The sequence below is a fragment of the Panthera onca genome, chromosome F1 (genome assembly GCF_046562875.1).
Source record: "Panthera onca isolate mPanOnc1 chromosome F1, mPanOnc1 haplotype 2, whole genome shotgun sequence".
NCBI lineage: Eukaryota > Metazoa > Chordata > Mammalia > Carnivora > Felidae > Panthera > Panthera onca.
This window is the reverse complement of record NC_138355.1, coordinates 50522360-50549132: the sequence shown is the minus strand read 5'-3', so window position 1 is coordinate 50549132 and position 26773 is coordinate 50522360. Positions and strand designations below refer to the sequence as shown.

General features: G+C 35.3%; 1 protein-coding gene across 1 annotated transcript in view; it reads left to right on the top strand.

Moving 5' to 3' along the window:
- Positions 1-26773, top strand: part of CDC73 (cell division cycle 73) — a 134860-nt gene that overhangs the window by 96793 nt on the left and 11294 nt on the right. The window contains exons 13-16 of the mRNA XM_078441128.2: positions 283-370; positions 17548-17709; positions 20418-20518; positions 26298-26439. Of these exons, the coding sequence (XP_078297254.1) occupies positions 283-370; positions 17548-17709; positions 20418-20518; positions 26298-26439 (493 nt within the window). The remainder of the gene's footprint in view (positions 1-282; positions 371-17547; positions 17710-20417; positions 20519-26297; positions 26440-26773) is intronic.

The window sequence follows — 26773 nt, the reverse complement described above, 5'->3', positions numbered from 1 at the left end:
TTCTAAATTTATTTTAAAAAGTAAAAGTAAATAAGCTAGATTACAAAATGAAAGCTGAGACTCTGTTTGTGAAGTTACACCAAATGTTTGTGCTTGGTAGTCAGTGCTCAGGTCTTACTCATTACCAAATATTTTGAATATTACTACTGACTTAAAATATTTTTTTAGGTCAAAGGAACTAAGATTATAAATTTACAAACTTTAAAGTTTTAATTGGGCAAGTCTATGTCTTTTAATGATAATAACAGCATATTTGGTACCTTTAAAATTTTGTCTTTACAGGATCTCGAACACCCATTATCATAATTCCTGCAGCTACCACCTCTTTAATAACCATGCTTAATGCAAAGGACCTTCTACAGGACCTGAAGTAAGTAATTTGTTAGGATATGGAGATAATGTTGAGAATTAGTAGTTAAGAATTTGGTATTCCTTATTTGGAGAAAACAGAATTTCAGTGTCTGTGCTATCGACTTTACAGATAGTCTGAAATATTATTTTCAAAACAAAGTACAGTTGACTCTTGAACAATCCAGGGGTTTGAGGTGCCGACCCCTGCACAGTTGAAAATTTATGTACTACTTTTGACTCCTGCAAAAACTTAACTACTAGTAGCCTAATGTTGACTGGATGCCTTACTGATAACGTAATTAATATATAACATAACAGTCAAATAGCATGTATTTTGTATTTTATATGTGTTATATACTCTATCCTTATAATAACATAAGCTAGAGAAAAAATTTCATTAGAAGAATCACAAGGAAGAGAAAATACATATATAGTACTGTATTGTATTTATATAAAAAAAAAAAACCCATGGATAAGTGGACCCATGCAGTTTAAACCAATGTGGTTCAAAGATCTGCTGTATATTCTTTTCATTCTGGATCCTTTAGGGAAAATTACAGAAATTTTTGGCTAAAGTTCTAATAAAAAGGGTACTATTATAGTAAATTTTAATATGAATTATTTTCTTTTGACTTTTCCCTGAAGAGCTTGAGGAAGTTCTAAAACAAATTTGGTTTCTCTCCCTCTGCCCTTCTCCCAAGTTCTAGTTGAAGAATGGGAAAAGTGATACCAACTTCTGTATATATTAGGTATATACCTTGTGAGGTAGATGGAGGTTGGGAACGTAGTTTTTAATCCAGACCTTAGGAAAAGTTAGTTGAATGAAGCCCATATCTTATGTTAAAATTTCCAGATACTTAGCTTTCTGAGAAAAAGTTTTTAAAGTATTATTGACCTTTATTAGTTCCAGGTGTATAGGGTAAAGATTTAATATTTGTATATATTGCAAAATGATCACCACAGAAATCTAGTTAACATCCATCGCCTTACATAGTTACAAATTTTTTTTTGTTTTTTTTAACTTTGATAAAATAATTTTATTTATTTATTTTTAATTTTAAATCCAAGTTAGTTAACATATAGTGTAAAAATGGTTTCAGGAGTACAATTTAGTGATTCATCACTTACATATAACACTCAGTGCTCATTCCAACAAGTGTCCTCCTTAAAGCCTCTCACCCCATAGTCCTTCTTCCCACCCAACACCCCACCAGCACCCTTCAGTTTGGTCTATGTATCTAAGAGTCTCTTATGGTTTGTCTCCCTCTCTGTTTTTATATTATTTTTGCTTCCCTTCCCTTATATTCATCTCTTTTGTATCTTAAATTGCACATATGAGTGAAAACATACCATATTTGTCTTTCTCTTTTTTAGTTTGCTTAGCCTAATGCACTCTAGTTCCATCCACGTTGTTGTGAATGGCAAGATTTCATTCTTTTGGATTGCTGAGTAATATTCCATTGTGTATATATATAGCACATATACCACATCTTCTTTATCCATTCATCAGTCAGTGGACATTTGGGCTCTTTCCATATGTTGGCTATTGTTGATAGTGCGGCTGTAAACATTGGGGTACATGTGCCCCTTTGGATCAGCACTCTTGTATCCTTGGATAAATACCTAGTAGTGTAATTGCTGGGTCGTAGGGTAGTTCTATTTTAGAAACTCCATACTGTTTTCCAGAGTGGCTGCACCAGTTTGCATTCTCACCAGCAGTGCAAAACGGTTCCTGTTTCTCTGCATCATTGCCAACATCTAATGTTGCCTGAATTGTTCATTTTAGCCATTCTGACAGGTGTGAGGTGGCATCTCATTGTGGTTTTGATCTCTCTTTCCCTGATGATGAGTGATGTTGAGCATTTTTTTATGTGTCTGTTAGCCATCTGGATGTCTTTGTTGGAAAAGTGTTCGTGTCTTTTACACACATCTTCACTGGATTATTTGTTTTTTGGGTATTGAGTTTGGTAAGTTCTTTATAGATTTTGGATACTAACCCTTTATCTGATATGTCATTTGCAAATACCTTCTCCCATTCCATCAGTTGCCTTTTAGTTTTGCTGATTGTTTCCATCTCTGTGCCGAGGTTTTTTATCTTGATGAGCTCTCAATAGGTCATTTTTGCTTTTGTTTCCCTTGCCTCTGGAGACGTGTCAAGTAAGAAGTGGCTAAGGTCAAAGAGGCTGCTGCCTGTTTTCTCCTCTAGGATTTTGATGGCTCAGTCTTAGGTTTAGGTCTTTCATCCATTTTTAGTTTATTTTTGTATATGGTGTAAGCAGGTGCTCCAGGTTCATTCTTCTGCATGTCACTATCCAGTTTTCCCAACACCATTTGCTGATGTCTTTTTTCCACTGGATATTCTTTCCTGCCTTGTCAGAGATTGGTTGGCCATACTTTCGTGGGTTCATTTCTGGGTTCTCTATTCAGTTCCATTGATCTGTGTGTCTGTTCTTGTGCCAGTACCATACTGTCTTGATGATTACAGCTTTGTAATACAGCTTGAAGTCTGGAATTGTGATCCCTTCAGCTATGTGGTTTTGTTTTTCAGGATTGCTTTGGCTATTTGGGGTCTTCTCTGGTTCCATACAAATTTTAGGATTGTTTGTTCTAGCTCTGTGAAGAATGCTGATGTTATTATTTTGTTAGGGATTGCATTGAATATGTAGATTGCTTTGGGTACTGTCGACATTTGAACAATATTCTTCCAGTCCATAAGCATGGAATGTTTTTCCATTTCTTTGTGTCTTCTTCAATTTCTTTCATAAGCTTTCTATAGTTTTCAGTGTATAGATTGTTCACCTCTTTGGTTAAGTTTATTCCTAGGTATTTTATAGGTTTTGGTGCAATTGTAAATGGGATTCATTCCTTAATTTCTCTGTTGCTTCATTATTGATGTATAGAAATGCATCCGCTTTGTGCATTGATTTTATATCCTGCGACTTTGCTGAATTTCATGTATTATCAGTTCTTTAGTGGAGATTTGCAGTTTTTAAAGTGGAGTCTTTTGGTTTTTCCACATAGAGTATCATATTGTCTGCAAAGAATGAAAGTTTGACTTTCTTCTTGCCGATTTGGATGCCTTTTATTTCTTTGTGTTGTCTGATTGCTGAGGCTAGGACTTCTGACGCTATATTGAATAACAGTAGTGAGAATGGACATCCTTGTCGTTTTCCTGACTATAGGGGGATAGCTCTTTTTTTCCCACTGAGGATGATGTTAGCAGTGGGTCTTTCATATATGGCCTTTATGATCTTGAGGTATGATCCTTCTAACTCTCCTTTCTTGAGGGTTTTTATCAAGAAAGGATCCTGTATGTTGTCAAATGCGTTTTCTGCATCTATTGAGAGAATCATGTGGTTCTTCTCTTTTCTTTATTAATGTGATATATCACATTGATTGATTTGCAGATATTCAACCAGCCTTGCATCTCAGGAATAAATCCCACTTGATTATGTTGAATAATTCTTTTAATGTATTGTTGGATCCGGTTTGCTAGGATCTTGTTGAGAATTTTTACATCCGTGTTCATCAGGGAAATTGTTCTGTATTTCTCCATTTTAGTGGGGTCTTTGGTTTTGGAATCAAAACCTTGTAGAATGAGTTTGGAAGTTTTCCTTCCATTTCTGTTTTTTGGAACAGCTTCAAAAGAATGGATGTTAACTCTTCTTTAAATGTTTGGTAGAATTTCCCTGGAAAGCCATCTGGCCCTGGAATCTTGTCTATTGGGAGATTTTTGATTACTGATTCAATTTCTTTATTGGTTATGGGTCTGTTCAAATTTTTTATTTCTTCCTGTTTCAGTTTTGGTAGTTTATATGTTTCTAGGAATTTGTCCATTTCTTGCAGATTGCCCAATTTATTGGCATATAATTGCTCATAATATTCTCTTACGATTGTATTTCTGCGGTGTTTGTGATCTCTCCTCTTTCATTTGTGATTTTATTTGGGCCCTTTTTTTCCCTTTTTGATCAGTCTGGCTAGGGGGTTATCAATTTTGTTCATTCTTTGAAAGAACCAGCTCCTGGTTTCATTGATCTGTTCTACTGTTTTTTTGATTTCAGTATCATTGATTTCTGCTCTGATCTTTATTATTTAACAGCTTCTGCTGATTTGGGGCTTTATTTGCTGTTCTCTTTGTAGCTCTTTTAGGTGTAAGGTTAGGTTGTGTATTTGAGACCTTTCTTCCTTCTTTAGGAAGGTGTGGATTGCTATATACTTCCCTCTTACAACTGCCTTTGCTGCATCCCAGAGGTCTTGGGCTGTTGTGTTTTCATCTTCATTTGCTTCTGTGTACTTTTTAATTTCCTCTTTAATTTCTTGGTTAACCCATTTATTCTTTAGTAGGGTGTTTTTTATATCCAAGTATTCATGGTCTTTCCAAATTTTTTCTTGTGGTTGATTTCAAGTTTCATAGTGTTGTTTAAAAATATGCAAGGTATGATCTTGATCTTTTTGTGCTTGTTGAGGGCTGACTTGTGACCCAGTATGTGATCTATTCTGGAGAATGTTCCATGTGCATTTGAGAAGAATGTGTATTCTGCTGCTTTAGGATGAAATGTTCTGAATATGTCTGTTAAGTCCATCTGGTCCAGTGTGTCTTTCAAAGCCATTGTTTCTTTCTTGATTTTCTGCTTAGATGATCTTTCCACTGCTGTAAGTGGAGTGTTGAAGTCCCCTACTATTAATGGTATTATCATCAGTGAATATCTTTATGTTTGTGATTCATAGAATTATATATTTGGGTGCTCCCATGTTGGCATAAATATTTACAGTGTTAGATCTTCCTGGTGGATAGACCCCTTAATTATGATACGGTGTCCCTCTTCATCTCTTGTTTCAGTCTTTGGCTCAAAATCTAGTTTATCTAATATAAATATGGCTGTTCTGGCTTTCTTTTGATGACTATTATAATGATAGATGGCTCTCCATCTCTTTACTTTCAATCTGCAGGTGTCTTTAGGTCTAAAATGAATTTCTTGTAAACAGCATTTAGATGGGTATTGTTTTCTTATCCATTCTGACACCTGATATCTTTTGGTTAGAGCGTTTAGTCCATTGACATTTAGAGTGAGTACAGAAAGATACGAATTTTGTTTCATTGTATTGCCTACAGGCATGTAGAGTTGGTGTTTCAGGTGATGTTCTTGGTCCTTTCTAGTCTTTGTTGCTTTTTGTCTTTTTGTTTTGTTTTGTCTTTTCCCCACTCAATGAGCCCCCTATGATTTCTGGCCAGGCTGGTTTAGTAGTCACAAATTCCTTTAGTTTTTGTTTGTCTGGGAAACTCTTGATTTCTCCTTCTATTTTGAGTGACAGCCTTGCTGGATAAAGAATTCTTGGCTGCATATTTTTCCGATTTAGCACATTGAATATATCCTACCACTCCTTTCTGGCCTGCCAAGTCTCTGTGGATAGGTCTGCTACAACCTGATCTGTCTCAACTTATAGGTTAAGGACTTTTTTCCCCTTGCTGTTTTCATAATTCTTTCCTTTTCTGTGTATTTTGTGAATTTGACTATGATATGCCTTAGTGATGTTTGGTTTTTGTTGAATCTAATGGGATTTCTCTGTGCTTCTTGGATTTTGATGTCTGTGTCCTTCCTCAGATTAGGAAAGTTTTCCAGTGTTATTACTCACATAAACCTTCTGCCCCTTTTTCTCTCTCTTCATCTTCTGGGATTCCTGTGATTCGGATGTCATTCTTTTTTAATAAGTCACTGAGTTCTCGAAGTCTTGTATTGTGATCTTTTCCCTTTGTTTCCCTCTTTTTCTGCTTCATTGTTCTTCATAATTTTATCTTCTGTATCACTGATTCACTGGATGCCGTCGTGGCATCCATTCAAGTTTGCATCTCGGTTACAGCATTTTTAATTTTGTCCTGACTATATTTTATTTCTTTATCTCCAGAGAAACCCATTCTATGCTTTTTTCAGCCTCAGTATTCTCATTATCATGGTTCTAAATTCTAGTTTAGACGTCTTGCTTATATTTGTGTTGATTAAGCCCCTGTCATTTCTTCCCCTTCTTTCTTTTGGAGTGAATTCCTTTATTCTGTCATTTTGGTGGAAGGAAAAAAATTAATAAAAGAAAAAAGAAAAATTAAAAAATTAAAACCAAAAAAAATCAAGTAAAGGAAGCTAGATTCTAGATGTGTTTTGGTCTGCTTGTACAAAGAAGCTTGATAGAATAGAGAAAAGGGGGAAAGAAAAATGGTAAGAAAATTAAAAATTAAAAAGAAATTTATGTAATAAAATAGAATAAAACTAAAGAAAATGAAATAGAACAAAAAGTTTAAAAAATTAAAAGTAAAGTAAAAAAAAATAAAAAAATATCTCTTTCTGTAGCCAAGAAAGAGGAAGAAAGGAAAGAATGAAAAAAAAAAGAAAAGAAAAGAAAACAATTTAAGCAAAGAAAATGAGTAAATGAACCAGCAAACAGAATGAAACCCAAATAAAGTTACATCCAGTTTGCCCTAGAACTGAAACTGTGAAGCCTTCTATAGTTTGTAGGCTAAGCAGGTGGAATGACTTGTGCTGGTCTTTTAGGGGATGTGCTTGGAGGGCACAGTTGGGTTGGGCTTGGTGTAACAGCTCCATTCTCCACGAGTTGGCATTGCTTAGCTAACTGGGGTGGATCAGTGTGACACTCATCTGTCTTCACGGGAGATGTGGAAATAGCTTCACTCAGCTCCTTAGTCTTCTGGCACAGAAACTTTGTGCTCTCACCAACTTGCCATCAAGCACCCCCCCTTTGTCTCAGGCCTCCGTCCACTACCCTTTCCATGTCCAAGCTGTCTACCTTCCAGGTGGCACTTCCTTCCAGAGTTTTATCTCAGATGGGATTGTGTTTCAAAACCGCACATTTCAGAGACCCCTGTGGCTTGGACCTGCTCCAGCTCTCTGGGGGAGGGTCTTGCTGAGCAATGGTTGGGTGCCGGCTTGCTCCAGAAAACCTTTGTGCAATCACACAGTGTCAGAAGTTCAGAGATTATGGCAAATCACAGCACACAGCCGGTGCTAGGTTTCACCATACTCTGGGGTCTTTGTCCCAATACTAGCAAACGTGGCTGCTCTTCAGGGTCCTCTGGGACCTTTGCCTGTGGGGAGACCATATGGCTTCTACCAAATGCACTCCAAGCAGAGGAACCGCTTCTTCCTGTGTGGCCCTCAGACCCCGCAGACCCCCCTGCCTTGCTCCTGGGGATTTGCCCTACTTCCTCACCAGAGCACCGCCAGGCACTGAACTCAGAAACTACAGACTTTGTTCCACTGTTTATAGAATTTTGGTGGTATTGAAACCCTCTCTTTTCTTCCCATCAGTGGTTTCGGGGAACAGATTTCTTGTTCAGTGCCCTGTGAGTGTTTTCACTCTTTCTCTCTCTTTCTCTCTAGCTACTCTCGGTGGAGTGCTTTTCTTGCATGATCCTAATGTACCGTACTCTCCCCCTTTCTCTCTTTCTGTCCTTTTTCCGCTAAAACAGCTCCCTACTCTCCATGGCTTTTCTCTTCCACAGTTCACCTCTCCACACTGTGTACCTGCTGAGTTCTCTGGCTCAAGTTATGCAGGTTGTTGTGTTAATCCTCAGATCAAGTTCCTAGGTGTTCAAAACGGTTTGGTGCTGATCTAGCTGTATTTCAGGGATAAGACAAGCTCAGGGTCTCCATGCTGCTCCGCCACCTTAACTACCCCTCTCCCCCCAATGTTTTTCTTGTGATTACAGCTTTAAATATCCATTCCCTTAAGTACTGTCAAATATGCAATGCAGTATTATAGCTATAGTCGATATGTTGTACATTACCTGTGATTTATTTATTTGGTAACTAGAAATGTGTACCATTTTATTTGTAACTGGAATTTTGTATCTGAAATTTTTAGTCTCCTCCTTCCTCATTTCTTGTTTAAAATGAGTATAGTAAGAGTAGTATCACTTTGCTGTAGTAAACACATATCATGATAATGTGTATGTACAAAGTTAATCTCTCCCTTACCTAGCTAGCTTCTCTAGAAGTATTAATCTTCATGTTAATTAATATGAATAGGTGTGCCACTTTTAGGATCATGATTATTATTTTTTAATCTTTATGCTACTTGTAGTGGTTGTCATTTACAGAAGAAAAATGGTGATGCTAAAATTGTTTTAAATAATTTGCAATGATATGTACATTAGTAAGATCTAAAATGGGCGATAGATAAGCGATTTCCGGAATGCTGTCAAGTTTATGAACATCATTATTAGCATGGCAGATAATGAGTGGTTGCTAGTGATTTCTGGATGTCTACTTTTGCTTTTGACTGGTGGATATCCACTATGTTTTCCTCTCATTTTAAATTTCATATGCCAGATTCTCATGATTTATTTGTGCTCTTGGCCTTTTGCTGTTTGCATTTGTGAATTGTTAGTGGACTTTGTTCTAAGGCATTGCACTTTTATGTAGTGTACATTAACCTAAATTAACTATCTTCTTTCATTAAAAACTGAAAGGGGTGTGTGTGAACGTGAGCTTGTGTGCATGTATGTCTGCATGGTTGGGCGCAAGTGTTCTCAGCCTCCTTGCTCAGGTAGGCGATATTTGTGTCCTTTTTTTTTTTTTTAATTTTTTTTTTTTAACGTTTATTTATTTTTGAGACAGGGAGAGACAGAGCATGAACAGGGGAGGGTCAGAGAGAGGGAGACACAGAATATGAAGCAGGCTCTAGGCTCTGAGCTGTCAGCACAGAGCCCGATGCGGGGCTAGAACTCACGGACCGCAAGATCATGACCTGAGCCGAAGTCGGCCGCCCAACCTACTGAGCCACCCAGGAGCCCCTTGTGTCCTTTTTAACACAGTTAAAAACATAGTTGCTTATGTAGTACTAGGCGTAATAAGTTAAATAAAATCATTTTAATAAAATATTTTCAAGGGGAAAAATTTGTTTTTTCCTGTTCCCACATAGAGGCTCATGAGTTAAGACAGAATAATTTATAAACATTTATTGCAGAGTTCATATAGCTTGAGTGTAGTAAAATGCTATTCTGAGGAAACAGTGGTCACTCTATCGTGTGGTGTTTGTCAATTAAATTTTTTTCCATCATGCTGATTACTAAAATGGGTGAATATATATTGAACATTCGTGGGTACTTAGGGTTTTGTTTTAAGGTAGTTCATTCTGCTTTTTATTGGGTAAGTGAAAGAAAATGGAAGAACCCAGCATAATGTTTTGGAGGCTAAGAGTGGTGGTGTGGTCATTAGTTGGAGAGAAGGGGGTTAAATGTATTCTGCAGCAATACTTTTCTAGTGTTTTGTACTCTGTTATGGTACTCCTTATTAAATAGAGGTTGTCAAATTGTCCAGTTATCTTATACACATGGCGATTAAATCTTGGCATTTGTTATGAATTTGGACTTTTGCTCACTAAGCTTTAACCTTAATTATTTGAAGAAGTTCTGGATCGAAGACACGCCCTTACATAATTATTTTATAAACTTGCTTTTGTTGGGTGCTGCAGGAATGTAATACATCTAAAGTTGTTTTTTTATGTTAAATTCTCAATTCAAGGGGTTGGCCCTTGGCTGACAAATTATCTAGGACTCCTTTCTTCCTCCCCTACTCTTGAACCAGATCAAGATGGATACACGTCTTTAAAACTTGGAGAGGCGCCCGGGTGGCTCAGTTGGCTGAGCCTTTGACTCTTGATTTTAGCTCAGGTCATGATCTCACGGTTCATGGGATCTAGCCCATGGGGCTTGGGATTCTCTCTCTTCCTCTCCTTCTGCCCCTCCCCCACTTGCTCGCACTTGCACTCTCTCAAATGAATAAACTTCAAAAAAAGAAAACTTGATTAGAATTTTTTCTCCAAGTTCATCCTTTTGTTGTTTATTTACCTCTTCTAAGGTTACAGTTCTAGCTTCTTTGTCCCCTTCCTTTCTGTGGGTGGTAAAAACCAAGTCTCAAGCAGGTATTCCTGTCTTCCACTCTCATCCACTGCAGCATCAGTTGATTTCTGACTCATGACTATTTTCTTTCCAGTTCGCCTATGCATTTCAGGTATTTGGTATATTTTATCTGACATTTCTTGGAAGGATTTTTATAATTACTGGAACACTGTATTATTGGAACTGGAATCTTATAAGGTGTATTTAACTTTTCTATATTGAGTTTATTTATTCAACACTCATAGAACAGTAACTGACAATCAAAGTGCTATGTAGATAAATGTTCTGCGAGCTCAGCCTTTTTGGAGCTTACATGATAGTGGTGTTAGTGTACTAGGAGTCACCTATTGCAACTGATGAGAAATTAAAATATGTTCCAGCATTTGGGATAAAACTGAATCTTAATGCCTTATTATTGAGAGTATAATGAAAAGTATAATTTTCTTTGACACCAGTTTACAAACTTAAATCGCATCTGAAAGATAAGTTCAAAATCAGATTAGACCTCAGCAATAATATATCAGCCATGAAAACCTTTACCTACCTCCTCTCATAAATTATGTGGTGTTAGTGAGAAGGTATGTAACTCTAGTGATTTTTTTATAATCTAAAAAAATACTTGAAAATTACTATTTTCTAGATTTTGAGACCTAAAAAGGAATCTCAGAATATACTCTTATTCTCAGTGAAAATGCTGAGAGATAACCCTAAAACCTACTCTGGTAGTTGCAGAGCAGAAAATACAACCAGGTCTCCCAATGTCCAGTTTAGTTATCTTAACTTTTGGATAATGGGGATTCTTAACAAACATTCTGATTAAGAAATTGGGTTTTATTCTGGAACATAATACTCTTTTGCAGTATTCAAGGTCTTACATTCACTATTAATTACAATAACAGTATTTTGTAATTTGGTTTAACAATGAAAATTCTTATTAAATATTTTTAGTGGTAACTAGGAAAGTATTTTTGGTCAGTAACATAATTTGTAGCCAAAGGAAGAATGTGAATGCTCTGCCTTCTCTCTTGGTGAAATAACAGTGATAATTCTTGAAGAAAGAAGACAAAAGCAACTTTACTGCCAAACAGAAAATCATACTGCTTCTAAACTTATGACTAATTATAAATGAGACACAAAATGAGTTGTAAAACTTGCTAATTTCAGGTTTTACCAAACGCAGAATTGGATATAAGTGCCTGTGTCTTAAAATAGCTGTATAAAAATCCATGTAATATGACACATACCAATATATATGTACAGTCTTGTTTAGTACTTTTGAATAAAATTTTCACCGAACTTTTTCCCACTAACAGTAGGGAAAGAAGAAATTTTTGTTTTTATCATTTAGTGTTCTTACAGTGTTGTGGATTACTCAAGTAATTCCTCATGTCATCTACAATTGGGTGAATAAGAGATATTATTTTGGTCTTCTTTGAAATAGATTTGATAATGTAACTGAGACTGTGCCAGACCCATGCAAAAAATGGATTTGCTTAACTGCTTTAACTTTTTTTTTTTTTTTTTTTTTTAGTTTGAGGATTCATGTGTTTTCTTTCCACCTAATGAATATACAAGAGTTGTTTTTTCATTGTTTATATTCTGTGAAATATGTATCTATTTTTTTGTTTTGTGATGGCTTCTGTGTTTTGCATCTGGCACCCAGTTGGAATTCACAATTCCAACTAAATTGTGAATTCCTTAGAGAAAAGGGGCTTGTTACTCTGTTGTCATTTGTATCTCCATTGTTGAAAAACAGTGTTTGCCCAATAAAGGATATTAAGTAAATGTCTAGGAAAATGAGAAGCAGAAAGGATCACACTGAGAAAATTGGACAGGGGCAGATTTGTATATCTGAAATTCAAGTTTTGTTTTGTGTGTTTGTTCAAGCTGTGAACTCATTCAGTGCATTTATTTCAAATTTCAGATTTCTTTCTTTTTTTTTTTTTTTTTTTTAAACATTTATTTATTTTTGAGAGATGAGAGAGACAGAGCATGAGCAGGGGAGGGGCAGAGAGAGGGGGAGACACAGAATCCAAAGCAGGCTCCAGGCTCAGAGCTGTCAGCACCGAGCCGGATGCAGGGCTTGAACCCACAAACCATGAGATCATGACCTGAGCCAAAGTTGGACCCTTAACTCACTGAGCCACCCAGGCGCCCCTCTAATTTCAGATTTCTTTTTTGATATATGATAGTTGTATCTGTACCTTGGACTTGATTTTAGTTCCTGTGAGGTGTCATTATACTTGGTATTGCGTTTTGTGCACTTACTGTATTTGGATCAGGTGATTTTTAAGGTCCTTTTTAGCTCTGATTTTTATGATTCATGAATTTGGTATTTCCAACTCTCACAATTTTTAATAATTGACAGCTATTTATAATTTTTATAAATATCTTAATGGTTACAGAAAATTCACAGTAAGATTTTGGAGTGTTTAAAAAGAAATTCTGTCTTTACTTTTTCATTCTCCAGAACCTTTGGCAGTGCTCATCTGAATGCATTACAAATCTAAATCTTAAATATTGTTTATAATGGTAGATAGTAAACAGTGCAAAGAAATCACAAAGTAAATTTTAGTGTCCCCCCCCCCCCCTTTAGGTTTACAACAGAGAAACCAAACAATTAAATAGACCACATTCTTAGGGTAGACCAAGCCTAATTTTTCTTCTAAGTATAAAACACTCCCTTCATTGTTTAACACCTCATTGCAACTGACATCTCCCCTACAGTTTGAGTCAGCTGGAGGCTTTGCTATGTAATTAATGCATAATTGAAACCTCCTCCACACAATTACAGTACTGGCTGTACCCCATAGCTCATTTTGGCATAGATTCTATTTGGTTTCATGTAAAATTAAGGATTCTTCCTTTTTTTTTTTTTTTTTTTTTTTTTTTTTGGGGGCCCTTCAATAAAAAAATGACACAAAAACAAAACCCTTAACCTTTAACATCTGTAAATAACAAAATTAAGGTTGTGTTATGAAAGTATTAAAAAATATATTTTACGTTTATAAATGTGATCCTGAGAGAAGTTTTAGTAGGACTGTAAGTTTATTTAACATAAAATGATTGGATGACACTCGTGATTCTGGCCATTATGGTAGCCTCACAGGACCAAGGTTCCAAAGGGGAGAGATTGCACATAGAGAGTGCCTCAAAGATATGCGGAGGATTCTCTTTGCAGTAGTCAAATACTGTGGAGTACATTCATGTGAGAAAACTGCTTGATGCCTGGGGAAGAAGCAAGCAGAACAAATACTGGAGTTTACACCGGACCATGAATAATTCATGTTCCAAACAGCCACAGGTAATGCAAAAAGATTCAACCACTTTGGAAAACAATATAGAAGTTTTTTCTTTTAAAAAAAAAATTTTTTTTAGCATTTATTTATTTTTGAGAGACAGAGAGAGATAGAGCACAAGCAGGATAGGAGCAGAGTTAGAGGGAGACACAGAATCCAAAGCAGGCTCCAGGCCCCGAGCTGCCAGCACAGAGCCCGATGTGGGGCTCGTACTCACGGACCGCGAGATCATGACCTGAGCCAAAGTCGGCCACTCAACCAATTGAGCCACCCAGACGCCCCTACAATATAGAAGTTTTTAATTTTTCTTCTCTTTACGTTGAAGATATTATTGCACTATCTTCTAGCTTCCTTTGTTGATGATAGGTCAGCTGTTAGTGTGATAATCCTATGAAGGAAGTCTGCTTTACCTGGTTATTTTAAAGACCATTTTAAATTTATCTGCTCTGCCTAGATGTAGATTTCTTATATATCCCATTTTGGGATTCATTAAAATTGAATGTATGGATTTGTGTTTTTCATCAATTCTGAGTCTTGGCCCTTATTGCTTTAGATAATACCTCTGTGTTGCCTCCCCCCACCCCCCCTTTTCCCTTCTCTTTTTTGGGACTTTTTCAATTTCAGTGGTTCTATTTAGTTCTTTTTCAAATCTTTGGTCTCTTTCAAAATAAATTTTTCTCCTGTACATATTTGCAAGCTTGTTTTGTAAGCTTTGATCTTTGATATTTGCATTTGAAGTCCTTAGTTACCTTTTCTCTTGACTGTTTTGACTGTTGTTTCATTCACAATGCCTCTCATTTCCCTGCATGTTTAGTTTTTTAGTACATTTAATATTTTTGATTGTCTTCATTTACTCATTTACGGTTCATTTTCCTTGGAGTTTTTTTCTGTGGAAATTCTTTGAGTTCCAAATTGAAGGTGGGTGGATGGCAGGGGTGGAGGGGACTCCAGGAAAGGTTTACATTTGTGTTTGCAAAGTACCTAGGAGCATTGCCAATATTATATCACTTTAAATTAAATTTTCAGTTTGAGGGTTTTTAACATCCAGACATTGTTGCTTTTTCTTGTCTTTTCTCTACTTTTCAAATTTCAACTTCTTTTATTTAGGAAAAGGAAAACTGTATTTTTAACCTGCTGGGAAATATTCATAAACTTGCTCTGTTTTAAAAATAACATACAGTTTGGAACTTAACTTGGCTATATCAACTATTTGCATTTTATTCTTTGACAATACTAACATAGTTATTTCACTAGAACTGTACCAGTTTAGATAGTAGTGACTTTAGTCCTATCACCCATACTCCTTCACTCATGGAATGTAAAATAGAATAAATAAATTGCAAATATTGGATGAGTCAGTGGACATCATAATATTTCTCCAAATTACATATATCCATCTACCATATCACATGTGCATTTCTGGTTGTATTTGTTAGAACACTTTAAATTGGAAGTGATAAATACCAATTTGTAGTAGCTTTACCAAAAAATAACTTATTTGGCTCAACATGACTGAACAGTCCTGGCTTCTGACACAGTGCTAAAATGATATCATCAGGGGTTGGTCTTTCCATCTCTTGGGTTCTCCCCCTTCAGGGTTGAAGATGACTATCAAAAACTCCAGGTTATCTAGCACAGTAGAAGGATAGTGCCTGTTTTCCAATAATTCCAGCAAAAATCCAGGATTAAGTCTCATTGGCCTGGCTTGGATAATGTGTTTATTTCTCAATTAGTTATTGTGGTCAGGGTGGTTAATTCCTGCTTTAGATTCAAGCAAGGGCCAATTTACAATTCGGAGATTTGATTTTCCTTGCATTTGCCAGGACGTTGATAAGAGCTAGGGGACAGGAAAAAGAGTGGGCAGTGGGTTTATTTCTAGTTTACCATTATACTGAACTTAACCCCTGAGAGTCCTACCTTTATGAAAGAAGGAACTTATGTTAGATTCCCTCCCTTGAGCAGAATTTGACCTTTATTTCCTATTCCAGGAACTGAGTGAAATAAAATAGCTTGAGCTTAATTAGTTTGCCAGCGCCTTCAATGGACGGAAAAGTCTACATTGTTATTCTAACTTTAAGTTTAGGAGAGTAGGTTAGAAGATCTATCCTTGTGTTAATACATGAGATCAAAGCTGAAAAGCATTTTGAAATACAGACACATTTTACTATACAGAAGGCTGCTATCCTAAAGAAAGACCTAGATATATTCAGAAATTAAAAATACTAGCGCATGTAAAAATTGTAGGGCATTAGTTGTAGGATGTTAAAGAACCATGTTAATACTCTGAACCTCAATAAAACTTTCATCAGCAAATAAGTGAACCTGCAAATGCTATGTAACTCCTTCCTTATGCTTTAGAAGTTGAATTAGGTGTTTAATAGACATTAAAGTTGGATATTATAAATCACTCGTGTGTGTGTGTGTATAGTAATTTATTAAAGTTTATAAGTAATTGTATACTTTTATAACATTTACAATTTCAAAAGCTAGAAAATAGATTCAGTATTATATTTAAGAATGTTAGCATTTTAATCCCATCTGGATAGAGAGGATTGAAATAAAGCATCTTTCACTTGCCAGTGAGACAACTTTGTTCTTTGTATCTGGAGCATAAGCTTCAAGAGGGCAGGGACGGTGTTTTGTACAACTATGTATATTGTGTAACTTAGCACAGTGTATTACTGTTCACTTAATACATTTTGTTGTAGCTTTATATTAAAACTGTTTCCAACAGTGCATGTATATTAATTTTAACATGTTTAATGATTCAGAGTGTTAGTATTTGGCACTTCCTTTTTTGTTTTTTTAAAGATGTTTATTTTTGAGTACACACTCGAGTGGGGAAGGAGCAGAAAGAAGGGGATAGAGGATCCAAAAGCGGTTAGCCCGATGTGGGGCCCTAACTCATGAAACACAAGATCATGAACTGAGCCGAAGTCACCAACTGAGCCACCCAGGCGCTCCTATATTTGGCATTTTCTAAGTAGGCTTGATTTATAAATAAACTGAATCCATAGGGAGCAAAATTATTATCTGGAGGAAATTTTTAAATTTATGGAAATCTTAACTTTTCCATTAGATTTCCATTAGATTAGATCCATGGATATGAAAATAGCTCAGAAATGAAGTTTTGTTTATCACAGTCACCATCTACTAAAGACCTTCATGAGTATGAGACTAGTTTTACTAATGATGAATCCAGCATGTGATATTCAAAATTTTCAAAGGACTTTAATAAAATATGCTAATAGACTGTGTATTAGGAGTATGCAGCTAAAAAAAAAAAAAAAGACTGTTTTGAAATGCTTTGTGAACACCCAACAATCTAGAGGTGGCAACAGCTCTGTAGATTGCTAAGTTATATTTGAAGATAATCTGTTGATGGTACAGTGGAGAATTGAATCACATGGTAGAGTTGGTAATTTACTAAATTACTAGCAGTATTTACTAAGACAATTAGCATACACTTATTTAATTTCCTCCTTAAAAATTTGCAAAGCAACCCTGAAATCAGATGGCATTTTTCTAATTTTGCTTAGTCATAATCCATGAAAAGGGATATTTTGTGAAGCTCTTGGATATACTAAGTCACGTATCTGGGAAGAAGCCACATCATCTTATTTCAAGTGACCTTTTGATTTATAATAGAATATCCTTCTAATAGCATTTGAAAAACCAAGGATTAGTATGGTCTTTTATGTAACTTTGGAGAATGCTAAGTGCTAGATGAAAGAACATAAATTGTGTGTGTCTCTGTGTGAGCCAACTTATGGACTAAGTGAGCTGAGTACTATTTGGCATGGGAAGAAAGATTATACTCTCTACACATTGTAATCTGTACATGCAGAAGCAGGTTCATTTAAAAAAAAAAGAAAGAAAAAAGGTTTGGTTTAAAACTATCAGTATTTTAAAAATAATTTCTAACTTATTTTCCCATTTGTGTCCCACTGAACCATTTGACCTTTTTTCATCTCTGTTTTTTCAAAGATTTGTCCCATCAGATGAAAAGAAGAAACAAGGCTGCCAACGAGAAAATGAAACTTTAATACAGAGAAGAAAAGATCAGATGCAACCAGGGGGCACTGCAATTAGTGTCACAGTTCCTTATAGAGTAGTAGACCAGCCGCTTAAACTTATGCCTCAAGACTGGTAAGATTATTTCTATTTTATGTAGTCATTAATTTTTTTGTATAATTAAAAAGTGTCAAGTTTTGTCATGAGTTCTAGATAGAAACTATTCCTGAAGACATTGTTAGTGTCTAACTGGGTCATTAATAATGTCCATGTTTTAGAAATACCTAAATAAATTTGTATTCTGGATAGCTAAACATTATTTTACGTATAAGAAACACTGACTTCTGGAAAATTTAGTAAAAATTCTTAACACTGTTTATTTGTTCTGGATCAGCTTTTAGAACAAAACTTACAAATAGACTAATGTTTTGAGAACCTGTTGTTTTAGTTTTTTGTTTTGGAGAATTCACATTTTGGAGTAAGAAATGATAAGTGAAGAAATTGTTACTTTTATTATGAGGACTAATTTATTAATAAAAATAACATGATCACCCTACTCCGGTTTAGCTCTTTAATTGCATTAAAATGTTCTTTAATAAAATATTTAGGTATTTTTAACAGTGTCTATTAGCTCAGATACATGAATTATCTTACATTTTATTAATATAAGGTAGAGTAAAAACAGTCTTGAGAGTGCATCTCTGTGTGACGTAAGAGAATGCAACACATTGATGCATTAACTGAAATTTACCTTTGAGGTACTTACCAGTCTTCACACATTAGGAAGTCAGGGCATTGAGAATATAAGTATGTTAAAAATTTATTATATGAAGTAAAATGAGAACGTCAGTTATCAAGTTTAAAACTTGTAAGAAAGTTATTCCATATTAGTATTACATGTTTGCAGTTATTTGCAGAAAATGGTAATACAGTGTGTACAAGTGCCATCTCACTGTGCTACAGAATAATGCTTGTATATATTAGCTAGGTCCCTAGTCATTGGTATCTTAACTTAGGAATATTTTCCTTACCTTTCTTCTTTCCTTCTCTGTTAATCCTTTCAAGAATTCACCAAGAGTAGTATTTATATTATCCTGCTTACATGCTAACCCTGTGAGGCCCAGTAGGATCTAGGTGATGTCTCTCCAACAAATTTCCTTTAGTTTGGGAGGTACCTTCTGCTTTCAACCATTGTATGGCTAAAGCTAGGTCATGAAATTAAGAGGTCATTTAATAGTGAGCTCTATTACCAAAGATCATTTGGCAGTATGGGACATGTGTTCCATGAAAGGAGGAGATTTTTAATTTAAGATTTCATTTTAGCCTTAGAAATTTTGAGCAGGTTAGAATTTTAAGCTGTGGTTTTTCACAGTAACTTGAATTGTTGCTGTAGATCTTTTACCTGAATAGAAGGTAGCCCTGGTTTAATTCTTTGTTGGATGTGTAGAGTCTTCATCTAATGCAATGGTTATTAAAAATGTGATCTTGGACCTCTGGGCATTCCTAAGACCATTTCAGGGAGTTGTAAGGTTAAAATGATTTCCATAATACTGCTAAAATGGCTGTTCTCATGATTTATCAGTCCTCACCCAGGAACAGTAGCATAACCGGGGCACAGGATCAGCCATTCCCTCCCTTTCTTCTTCTCACTCCTCCTCTTCTTCCCTTCATTTCTCTTCTGCAAATGGACTGTCCATGCCCTTCTGTTTCCTCATCTGTAAAATAGGGTAATAATAGCACTCACCTCATTGGATTTTTTGGAAGATTCAGTGTATTAACATAGGTACTGTGTAAGGTGCTTAGAACAACACTGGCACATAGTGAATGTTCATAATCTTATTAATGTTAACTGTTACTGTTTGTTATGGTTTTGTTTCCACCTCTTTAGTTCTAGGCATAAGCTGTTCATGACTCTTACACTTATTATAATTTCTCAATTTAATTAAATATTTTGTGAACTAATGAAATATGAGGGCCTAGAAAAAGATTTGTTCTTTTCAGAAAAATAAAGTCTAACAGTTAGAAAAACAAGGTTTTAGAAAAACTTGCGTTTTTAGAAAAACACTTATAGACTAGGCGCCTGGGTGGCTCAGTCGGTTGAACATCCGACTACAGCTCGGGTCGTGATCTCACGGTTTGTGAGTTTGAGCCCCGTGTCAGGCTCTGTGCTGACAGCTCAGAGCCTGGATCCTGCTTCGGACTCTGTGTCTCCCTTTCTCTCTGCTCCTCCCCTGCTCACACTCTGTCTCTTTCTCCTACAAAAATAAAAAAAAAAAAAATTAGGGTGAGTGAAACAGTTGTAAAATAATTGGAAAAATTTTTAAGAAGTCTGATGGTTTCTATACTCAAATTATTTTCCAAATACTCAGAAGAACTCAAAAATAAGGCCTTGGGGCTTCATAAAATGATTGGTGAGTTATTTATAATGTTTTTAATTAATGTAAAATATTTAAGATCTACTTGAATTAAATGATTTCCTTTTAAAACCAACTTTTTCAATTAATACATCCACCAGTGTTCCCTATTGCATTGGAAGAGTGGGCCTGTTAGTCTAGGAGAAGGGCAAATTAAAAGGTTAAAAAGATTGCATATAAGGATTGTGTATGTAATTATGTTTAAAAGACCCAGGTGCAGTGCATGAGACGTATAGCAATCATTAATGTATTTTAATGGTAACGTAATGAAGAGTTGTGGTAATGGACTTTGTTTGCCTCACAGATGTGTTGACAGGAGACTATATCACATGAATCATTGAGTCCTTTTCTTAAGGATTTACAGTAACCAAAGTTCATCTATGAGATACTCTCTCTCTATTCTAACCCTCCCCCCTTTTCTGTTTATAGGGATCGGGTTGTAGCAGTTTTTGTGCAGGGTCCTGCATGGCAGTTCAAAGGCTGGCCATGGCTTTTGCCTGATGGATCACCAGTTGACATATTTGCTAAAAGTAAGATTCTCTTTATTTTTACTTTTACTTTAAATATTCCTACATTTAACAATATAGAAATGCTCTTGCTTTATGTAAGAGAAAGCCATCTATGGCTGTGCATATACGATGTGTGTATCAAAGGATTCCTATTAATATATTTTAATTTTTAAGCACCTGTGGACTACTTTTTTTTTTTTTTTTTTTTTTTTTTGGACATTATTATTTTTTTGTGTACTTATATCTAAAAGTGATCTCCCCTGATTTAAATAGAATTACTTTAGGCCTTAAACTTCAAAAGCATTAATATTTTTGCACGTCCATATATTTTTATTAAAACTGATGACTAGTTTTTAAATGGGTTGACTTTTGCTAACAGTAGTGTATAGCTGTAATTTTTAGTGCCATATGATTTTTACCAGCTGTTTCCACTGTCTTGAATGATTGTAGCATGATTGACTTTTTCTTTTCATTCAACTCTAAATTCAAATATTCTCTCCTTTAGAGAATCCTTGTCTGGCCATCCTGGAAAGCCATTACCTCCTCCCAGTTACTCATTAAGCCCTTTTATTTTCATGATAGTACTTGCTGCTGTTTGGTATTATCTTGTATTTATATCTTTATTTTCAGTCTTCCTGGTTATAATGGCAAGTTGCTTAATGGGAGGAGCCTTTTCTGCCTTGTTTGCTCTTGTATTGTCAGCACAGAAGAGGGCGTGGCATAAAGGAAGCATTCAGTAGATACCTGTTAAATTAATGGATTTCATGTGGCTTCTTTTGGTATATTAATATATCAGTATATACCAAATGTAGATTAATCTGGTCTATTTTTTTTGCTGGTAGAGATATTCCAATTATTATTTAATTCAAGTACCCAATTAAGTTAGTAACCACAGTAAAATTGTTTTTAAAAAACCATTCTAATGAAACAAGTATGTTTATTAGAAGTAACAGCTTCAGTTATTATGAACGTAGAGTGTGCTACTGTAAAATCCAGCCTCTTTTAAAGCAGCCTCAGTTTTTGTTAGTGGTATTACCATTCTTCCAAGATAGAAACTACCCAAGCTTGAAAGCTTTACTCATTTATTCTGTTCTGCCTTCATTCATTTTAATTAATTATTCTAATATTACTAATATTATGAGAGCTTTTTATGTTATTTCTGAAGCTACAGAGTTGATAAGTAGAAAGTTAAAGATAGAGAATGGGGATTTTAATGAAAGTAAAGTATCCATGAACACGAGTATTTTACCTATTTGCTTGCCTGTTGAATAGTGTTTTAATAAAAAAAATGATTATGCCTTTGTAAATGCTGTCTAAATTTCATTTAGAATATAATGATGTAGTAGTTTCGTTCATATTGGTAGTCTTCTGAAATTTAGATAACTTGAGTCTTTTTTTTTTTTTTTTTTTAACAAAGTTATGATTTTCTTCCATGAATTATTCTCTTTTTAATCTTCCTTCTTTACTGAATCCTTTCTGTCAGCATTTACCGTGAAAGTAAATCCGACTCTTGATTTTGGTTCAGGTCATGATCCCAGGCTTGTGGAATCAAGCCCCATGTTAGGCTCCACACTGCATGTGGAACCTGCTAGGAATATATTCTCTTTCTCCCCCACCCCCACCCGTGTGAGTGTGTGCGTGCGCGCGCGCGCTCCCTCTCTCTCTCTCTCTCTCTCTCTCTCTCTCTCTCAAATAAAAAGAAAATGAAGGTACTCTTGCCTCTTCTCTCTTAAAATAAAACCCTTTCTCCTGATAAAATAAAACCCTTTCTCCTGACTTCAAAGCTCCTTTTCTTTTTCCTTTTATGAAATTTTGAAAGAAATGTCTCTACTAACTCATTTTCTATTCAGTTCTCAGTCCTCTGTTCAGCTTTCTTGCTCTCCACTAAACTGTTCTCACCAAACTTACCAGTGACCCAGATATTAGATCCCTTTGACCTCCTTATCAGACTTAAAACCTTCTTTTCCAAGGCTTATTACTCTTTTTTCAGACTCTAGCTACTTTTCCTCTGGCTTTCAACTACCTGTTAATATTTTGTTTCTCTTTTCCTTTAAGTATAGATACTCTCTCAAGGAGATCTGATAGCTTTCAATTATCATCTATATCCCTCCCCTTATTCTAAGGTTTCTAGCGTATATTCTGGGCCTGTATATCTCAGTAATTACCAGATAACTCTTCTGTGAGGTCCTGTTGGTACGTCAGACTCAGCTTGTTCCATATGGAATCGTCTTGTTCTCTCCCTCATTCTCAAACTGTTTCTTTTCCTCATTTAGTTTTCTTTAGTAATTTGTCTAAGCTAGAAACCTAGGAGTATTATTATCTCTTAGCTTTTTTTTTTTTTTTTTTTTTTTTTTATTTATTTTTGGGACAGAGAGAGACAGAGCATGAACGGGGGAGGGTCGGAGAGAGAGGGAGACACAGAATCGGAAACAGGCTCCAGGCTCCGAGCCATCAGCCCAGAGCCCGACGCGGGGCTCGAACTCACGGACCGCGAGATCGTGACCTGGCTGAAGTCGGACGCTTAACCGACTGCGCCACCCAGGCGCCCCATCTCTTAGCTTTTAGTTGATCTCCTTGTTTTTACTCTTGCCTTTTCTAGGTTTTCACCCTTTGCCCCATAACACACTTAGAAAATGGTAACATCTATATAGCATAGCGGAAAACTGAGGGTTTTAACAGGAGCATCTATATGGGCCATGGTAAAAGCTTGTACTATTTTTTATTCATATTGCATAATAGTAAAATCCAAAATTTTTCAGAAGATATTAAGTATTGACTTGTATAAAATGGGCAAATAAAATCTTTTAAACGTTACAAGAAATTTGAGCTTACAACTGCATATAGCTTTTTAAAAATATTTTTATGTTTGAGGTAGCTACATGTATTTGTTGATCAAGATTTTTAAATGATGATTTCTTCAAATTTTGGTGGTTATCATTGAGAAAAAGTTTTCATTAATCTTCTAGATTATGTTGCCCCTTTGTCATCTGATGTGCCACCTTTGTACCTACTAAATATTATTCAAGAGCATTTTGTCTATTTCTTTTGCTTCTTTGTTCCTGTAAAATAATGTTGACAAGATTCATGCAGTTTGTAAAAAATGAACAATTCTGAATTGTGTGAAATACTTTGCTTCAGTATTCATTGTGCTACCAGTTAGAAGACTGGCTTTCTTATAAAAGAACTTCATTTGTTCTATTTTTTGCTGAGGTTTGTAAACTAAAAGTCTTTTTCTGAATCAGAAAGATGTTTTGTATAATGTCTTGGTGTAAGTTTGCTTGCCATCACAGCTTCATGCCAATAAAATTTTTGTATAATGAGAGAAGCCTTATGCTTTCTTATTTGTGACTTAGACTTTTTACACTCTAATGTTTCACCATTAATTTTAAAAGTTGTCTGTTCTGGTGGAATAAATACTGTATAAACTAAATCTATTGAAAGTAGGGAGTGGAGTACTGTATGCTTTTATAGATTTAGATAAATGATTTTTAAAAATATAACTAATATATTTTTAAGAATGATTTAAGGTAGGGGCGCTTGGGTGGCTTGGTCAGTTAACTGTCCAACTCTTGATCTCTAGCTCAGGTCATGATCTCACAGTTCGTGAGATCGAGCCCTGCATCAGGTTCTGTGCCTCCCTTCTCTCTCCTTCTCTCTCTCTCTCTCTCAAAAAAAAAAAAAGAGAGAGAATGATTTAAAACAAATCATAATGAGAAAATTAGAAAAGTGAAACATGTAGTAAGGAAAATAGGAAGTATTGAAACTGTTGACTTCATTTAATTTAAAAATTTTCTAAATTAAAAAATGTTTACACATATAAATATTTTGAAAATGGGTTTTTTGAAGCTATAATGTATAGCCCCTTTAATGAATCAGTTTAATTCATTAAATTGAATTAAACTCAAAATGAATGATGTGTTTGGTGAGGGGACCTTTAATTGGAAAAGCAAATAGTTTAGAAGTAATGTTTAAGTGTTTCTGTTTGTGAGCACAAATGATTCATTTTGGATTTGCATCAAGAATTACACTTCGGGGGCGCCTGGGTGGCGCAGTCGGTTAAGCGTCCGACTTCAGCCAGGTCACGATCTCGCGGTCCGTGACTTCGAGCCCCGCGTCGGGCTCTGGGCTGATGGCTCGGAGCCTGGAGCCTGTTTCAGATTCTGTGTCTCGCTCTCTCTCTGCCCCTCCCCCGTTCATGCTCTGTCTCTCTCTGTCGCAAAAATAAATAAAATAAAAAAAAAAAAAAAAAAAAAAAAAGAATTACACTTCGATTCATTGTTAACATCCAAAGCCAGTAGGCTAGCAAGCAATGTGGAATAAACAGTCCATAACATAGCTATCAAAAAAATGAACGAAGTCAATCATTTTTCTCTTTAGAAACCCCTAATACTAGATGATGACGATGGCAACAATCATATCTTATATACAAAAAAAAAAAATTAATGGAAAGAAAAGCTAACTCTTACGTGTGTACCTGTAAAACAGAAGCTTCACTGATGGTAAACTGCAGATACAAAAGTAAGATTCAACTGGATGATCAGGGAGAGAGATTCAAAGTCAGTATTTTATGGTCCATTTGTTAACCTTTTGTAGGATACACCAGCTGGGAGGATTTGCCCGCTAGAGTCTTTTATTCACCCGACACTAGAATTAACTGTTAACAATGAAAATCAGATAATTTCATCTTCTTGCTTTAATCACTTTCTAGTGGTTTACTATCACATTTGGAACAAATTCAGATTTTTTTTACCATAGCCAAATTTTACAGTATAGGACATTGTCTACAGAAGAAGTTATTCTTGTTTATAGGGTGTGTGCCAAGCTTGCTTTCATTTCAAAGCCCTTTACCACTGTTCTTATGCCTGAAATCCTCTTCTTGATCTTTGCTAGACTTGCTTTTTATATCATTTAATTATGTCCTTCTAGGTAACTTTCCAAATTTTTCTTTTTCCCTTTTCATCATTTCTTACCAAGTCCCATTCGTTCTCACTCCCCTAATTATTTCTTGAATCTTTCTCTTGCCAGGCATGTATATTCTCCCTAGTTGAGCAAATCTCTTTCTTCTCTAGATTGTTAAATTGTATCAGTAGTCGCTACTAAACACTTTGCAGTGATTCTCCATATCTCTTAGATGAAAATCCAAACTCTTTAATATGGCCTACAAGGCCAGCAGTGTTCTGAATCTGGGGTCTTACCTTTTGCTCATTCTTTACATTACTTTGTATGATGCAGTTCCATTAAATTTCTTTAGTTCCTAGATGAAACTGTTTTCTCTTTGAGCATGTTCATGCTAAACAAAAGTCACTTTCTGTGTTTGCTTAATTCTTACTCAGCCTTTAGGTCTTACGTTAGATATCATTACCTACGCAAGACTTTCTGAACTCCATGGTCTGGGTAAGATACTCTTTTATGTTTCTGTGGTACACTCCTATCTTTATCATACTGTATTTGAATAGTTTTTTTCTTATTATTATCCTTCACAAGACCGTATGCATTTTATTAGCCTCATAATACGCATTATTCCTCATTTCAGTCCCAGTGACCCAATCCTTGGTAGGTATTTGTTGAATGTTTTTGAGGATACCACAGTACTTAGTAGAATCTATTTCAAAAGTCTCTTGGTTTATAATGTAGCTTCATCTGGTTGAAGAAAGATTGTTTTTTTTAAAAAGTTTTTGTTTTCTTTTGAAAAAAATTTTTTTTTGTTAATGTCTATATTGGGGTGTTTTTATTCTTTTATAAAATATTTTTATAATTTTGATTGCGGTTTGAATTAAAAATATTATTTCCCCCCATACAGTTAAAGCCTTCCATCTCAAATATGATGAAGTTCGTCTAGATCCAAACGTTCAGAAATGGGATGTAACAGTATTAGAACTCAGCTATCACAAACGTCATTTGGATAGACCAGTTTTCTTACGGTTCTGGGAAACATTGGATAGGTAATTCTGATCCTAAAATTCATTTACTTCTGCTTTATTATAGTAATTTTCCTTTCTCCTCAGTTAGATTTTAAGCTCTTTAAAATTATATACATATCCCCAGTTTCCTTTTTTGAACATTGTCTGATGCTGATCTCTAGTAGATATTAATAAATATCTTTGTTGTACTGATTTCAGAAATAGATGGAGAAAGGGCTTATAAGCTTGTTAGAAAGAACAGTAAACTCTGAGTCAGAAGACCTAGATTTTATGATCTGGCTGTAATGAACTGTGTGACCTTTTTGAACCTTGTGTTCTATCTATCCCAGGGGCTTGGATTTATATGATTCCCTGC